This window comes from Otolemur garnettii, unplaced genomic scaffold, assembly GCF_000181295.1.
Source record: "Otolemur garnettii isolate 467f Iridium unplaced genomic scaffold, OtoGar3 scaffold00002, whole genome shotgun sequence".
NCBI classification, from domain to species: domain Eukaryota; kingdom Metazoa; phylum Chordata; class Mammalia; order Primates; family Galagidae; genus Otolemur; species Otolemur garnettii.
In genome coordinates, this window is record NW_003852397.1 from 37,060,819 (window position 1) to 37,065,664 (window position 4,846).

Here is a 4,846-nt window from a genome sequence, read left to right on the forward strand (position 1 = left end):
AAAAAAAAAAAAATTCAGGGTAGCTTTCTCCAGTTCTCTTATTCCATTCACTCTTCATCATATTCTAAGATGAATTATCTTTCCACTATGTCATCATAAAAATGTTATTAATTTCCTTAATGTCCAAAGTTAGTTAATCTCTATCCTATTTTCCCTTTCAGAGATGCTTTAACACTGCTGGTCATTCTACTGCACGCTCTCATCCTTATCCAGTCACATTTAAAAAGGAGGGTATGAGAAGTGAGAAGAGGACATTTTAAAATTGCCTGTGTTGAAAACTGAAAGCTGGTGTCTCCGTGTGTGCAAGATCAAATGGGAAGCTATAACCTGCAGAAACAATTTAGAAATGAGAACAGGTGCGGCCACGTAAAAACAACATAGAAAAACAGCATCTGGGGGGAAATCCAGTGAGGAAACCAGAAAGCAAAATGTGACAAAGAAAAAAGAACACACCGGGTCTTAAGGGGAACAAAACTCTGCAAACCCAAACAAGATTTTAGAGCAGTCTTGCAAACTCTTTAGCTGAGTTTTATTCTCAAATCTCAACGTATGGAATCTTTTGCTCCAGAGTGCCTAATGATGCTTCCTTTATGCTTTTCAGTCCCACCCTCTTAGATTACCTCTATCTTCTCTGCTTTTTCTTTCTCCCATGTAATCATCTTGTCTTCGTTCTATTTATCAAATGTATATTTACTAAACAATCACCACATGCCAGATATTGTGATATGCCCTGAAGGTAAATAATAAGCAAGAGATGGTCCTTGCCCTCAAGTCCTTGCCATCCAAGCAAGATGTGACCTTACTGACATCTCTCTCACTGACCACATCATGAATGTTAGTGTCTCCCAAGACTCTCCCAAAGCCTAAGCTACCTGTTCCAACGTCCTACATGTCATTTAACATATCCCCTTCCAGTCCATCTTTACTACTGCTACCAGATTACCTCTGCAAAAGGCAAATCTTATTTATTTTTACCCTTGTTAAGACTCACCATTAATCCTGTATCCATATGTTCTACCCCCGTATTTTGGGCTTTTAGATTTCCCTTACATGTTTTTTCTTCATCTTCATTTCTCAACATCCTACTGGCTAAACAGAATTGCTTAAATCTCCCAAAGATAAGAAGCTTTGGTCATATGCTATGTCTTTCTTTGTCAGAAATGCTTCAATTTCATTATTCCATCTGAGACGCACTGGCAACATATTCAGAGATTTTTTTTCCCCTGGGAGGCTGAGAACACTGTTGGCTCCTAGATTACTCCTCTCCATGTGGACACTAGAAATGTTCTGTCTGTTTAATCCCATTTTAAGCCCCTTCCTCAATGGAGATTTTGTTTCTGGTAATGTCCTCCTTTCCTCATGTTTATTACTAACCACAGGCCTCTTCCCCCAACAAGCATACTTCTCAAAGTTAGCTCAATAGTATGTGCTCTGTTAAGCCTTTCCCATCTCCTCCAGAGTTGTATGATCTTTCCACTGAGCTCTGCATTTAAAATATACATCCATGAAATACACATCCATAAAACTATACGTTTTTATATTCATTTAGACAGCTATATAATATTCATTTAGTTATCCATCTCTATCATTGGGGTGACTCTAAACGTAGAAGTGTGGATCATGCACTTTTTATTTTATATTGCCCTGTAGTCAGCACAAATGCCACCACAAGGCTTTGCTGAGAGAACGAATAGCTCACAGACTAAAGAAAAAACGTTTCTTTTCTTTCCCATTCATAGCATGAATATTAGGACAAAAGATGTATCTCCATGTATCTGAACTCATGAGAGAGTTGAGAAAATGAAGAGTAGGGAATGAAATGAGATTTAAAAAGAGGGAAAATTCAGGAGGAACTGCTGGTGTGCATAGAAAACAAAGCCAACATCCAGGCAAGTGCTGCAGAGAATCAGAAATCAAAGTAACACCTGATCTGGGCAGAGTACAGAGAAGCAAGGGATGTCAGACTCCCAGGGAAATCTTTGTGATTGGTCTCCACAAACCCAAAAAGTTTCATCTCTTTACATCGCAATAAAGACATGAATATTTGTGATTTAGTTCCCAGGGTAAGTTCTAGGGGAAAAAAAAACTTACACTTGGCCAGCAAGGTGTCCGATCAAAAAATTTCCCAAAGTATATAGGTCTGATGCGATCTGGAGATTCCACTCCTGGTTCAATGTTTCCAGCTTCCTTTTTCTCTTCAGGTTTTTGGCCAAACTGGTACTTGGGAGGTTCTATTACCAAGCCCATCTGGGGCTCTGTACTCTTAGTTTCATCTGGCTCCTCTGCTTGGGGTAGCCCAATGTCCACTTCCACAGGAGGCTCAATCTCTGTACTTGGTTTCATCACAACACAAGTAGGCTCTTTTTCTAGTCCCTGTCTTGCTTTCTTATCCAAAGAATGTTGCTTTTCCACTAATGTGTCTATCCCTTGAAGACTACTAGGCACAGAACCTCTCCTGCTCCCTACATTCTGTAGACTTCCACACACCATGCCCAAGGGAGGCTGTGTTATGCTTCCCTGGGTACATCCTGCCAGAAGACACTCATTTCCTAACCCCATTCTTCCTGGCAACATACCCAGAGAAGATTTTGTTCCCTGCAAGGCTGAGACACTGTTGACTCCTAAATTACTCCTCTCCATGTGAGTACTAGAAATGTTCTGTCTTTCTAATCCCATGTCAAGCCCCTTCCTCAATGGAGATTTTGTTTCTGGCGATGCCCTATTTTCCTCATGTTTATTACTAACCACAGGCCTCTCTCCCCATTGGCAATCTTCTTTTCCTAATCCCACCCCGAATCCCAACTCCATGGGAGATTGTTTTCCCATGAAAATCCTTCTGTTTCCTAAATCATCCTTTCGTTCGTGGGTAAGTGCGACCTCCATGCTCTCCAGGGGAGATTTCCCCCCAGACACCCTCAGTTCTCCAGGAGCACTCATCTCTAAAGGAAAAGCTGTACCTGTCTGGAGGGAAGTTTCCAATCCCCTGGGGGGTCCCAAAACTTTGGGGTACCTCCCTTTCACGAACGAACACATCCCCACTCGGACTCCTGGACCACTGTTTCCTGCCTGCCTTTTAACACCTGACGGAGTTCACAGAGGAAAGGGAGATGGAGTCTGTTTACCCGGTTACCTAGGAAACGGGGGCGGAGCTCGGTGCACAATTCCCTCCCCGCCCACCTCGCTTTCTTGTTCTCTCTCTCTCTCTCTCTCTCTCTCTCTCTCTCTCTCACTCCCCCTTTCCCTCTCTTCTCCCTCTCTCTCGTTTTCCCTCCGCGGCCCCTCTTGGCGCCCCCTCTTCGTGCCTTCCTTGGTTACATTTGAAGGGCAAGAAAATTTGAGTGATGTGGCTTCAGGCCTTACAGTAACTTCTCTCCCTCTTGTTCTTCCCAAGCAACAAAGTCCTTTTAGGATGGTTTCAACCATTGGCTTCTTCCTGGCCATGGACCAGGCTCCTAATTTTACTGGTGATAAACAAATAAATTTTCAGGTGGTGACTACTTTTTTTAGGCCCTTTTTGTCCAAGTACCTCTGCAGCACATATAAGTTACTTTAGCGCTAAAAAATTGCTTTAAATTCTGGAAAGTTATTATATTTGACAGCTATGGTATAGAAACATTGTAAAAGTCCTTGACAACAAACAGTTTCATAACTAGGCTTTAGACTGCATTTAAAGTAAATATATTAAAGTTTGAGATATGTCACACCATAGTGCATATTGCTGGGTATGACGGCACATCTGTAGTCCCAACTCCTCTGGAGTAGGGGGAAGGAGGCTGGCTTGAACCTAAGGGTTCAAAAATGTTGTGAGCTATGACTGCACCACTGCACTCCAGCCTGGACAGCAGAGCTAGATCATGTCTCAAAAAAATAAATAAAATAAAATAATAAAACAAAACAAACTAAAAAATGAAGAGAAAGAAAAGAAAAATATTGTGGCAAAGAAAAATTTTGCTTAAGTAGGAGATTCTCTTTAAATTGGGTTTATACACGTCAGATTTTTTTTTTTTTTTTTGAGACAGAGCCTCAAGCTGTCCCCCTGGGTAGAGTGTCGTGGCATCACAGCTCACAGCAACCTCCAACTCTTGGGCTCAAACGAGTCTCTTGCCTCAGCCTCCCAAGTAGCTGGGACCACAAGCGCCTGCCACATGCCCAGCTATTTTTTGGTTGCAGCCGTCATCGTTGTTTGGCGGCCCAGGCTGGATTCGAACCCGCCACCTTAGGTGTATGTGGCTGGCGCCTTAGCCATTTGAGCCACAGGCGCCGAGCCTAGCTCAAGTTTCTACAGCCTTTTTTCTCACTGCCTTGCCACCATGCCTTATGTTACCAGAGTTACGACTGGTTTGGCTCCAGATAGTCAAAGTTAATGTAACAATTATTACCATCCATGCAAAAATTCACTCTTCAACACAGGGAGAAAGATTTCCTGGATGAGTGAGAAGACTATATGGGGTGCCGTGAGTAGTGTAGAGAGGACAGGTGCTGGGAATTTATAATGGGGTGTTCGGAGATTTGAGGGTAATATAAGTACTAAGAGCAATGTTTAACTTTATGTATCTTTATGACTTTATGTATCCATTTTGTAGCTTCCTAAACAAATTCTATCAAGTAGTACCATTGCCCATTTGACCCCAGTAATTTGTAGTTATAAAAAAGAAAGTACAAGGGCTCAGCACCTGTAGCTCAGCAGCTAGGGAGCTGGCCACATACACGAGGGCTGACAGGTTCAAACCCAGCCCAGGCCTGTCAAACGACAACTAAAAAATAGCCGAGTGTTGTGGCGGGTGCCTATAGTCCCAGCCACTTGGGAGGCTGAGGCAAGAGAATTGCTTAAACCCAAGAGTTTGAG

At 42.6% G+C, this 4,846-nt stretch overlaps 1 protein-coding gene across 1 annotated transcript in view; it reads right to left on the reverse strand.

The window, feature by feature from the left end:
- Nucleotides 1-2,883, reverse strand: part of EFHB (EF-hand domain family member B) — a 54,364-nt gene extending 51,481 nt beyond the window's left edge. Inside the window, exon 1 of the mRNA XM_012804782.2 lies at nucleotides 2,092-2,883. Within this exon, the coding sequence (XP_012660236.1) occupies nucleotides 2,092-2,883 (792 nt within the window). The remainder of the gene's footprint in view (nucleotides 1-2,091) is intronic.
- Between the last annotated feature and the right edge of the window lie 1,963 nt (nucleotides 2,884-4,846).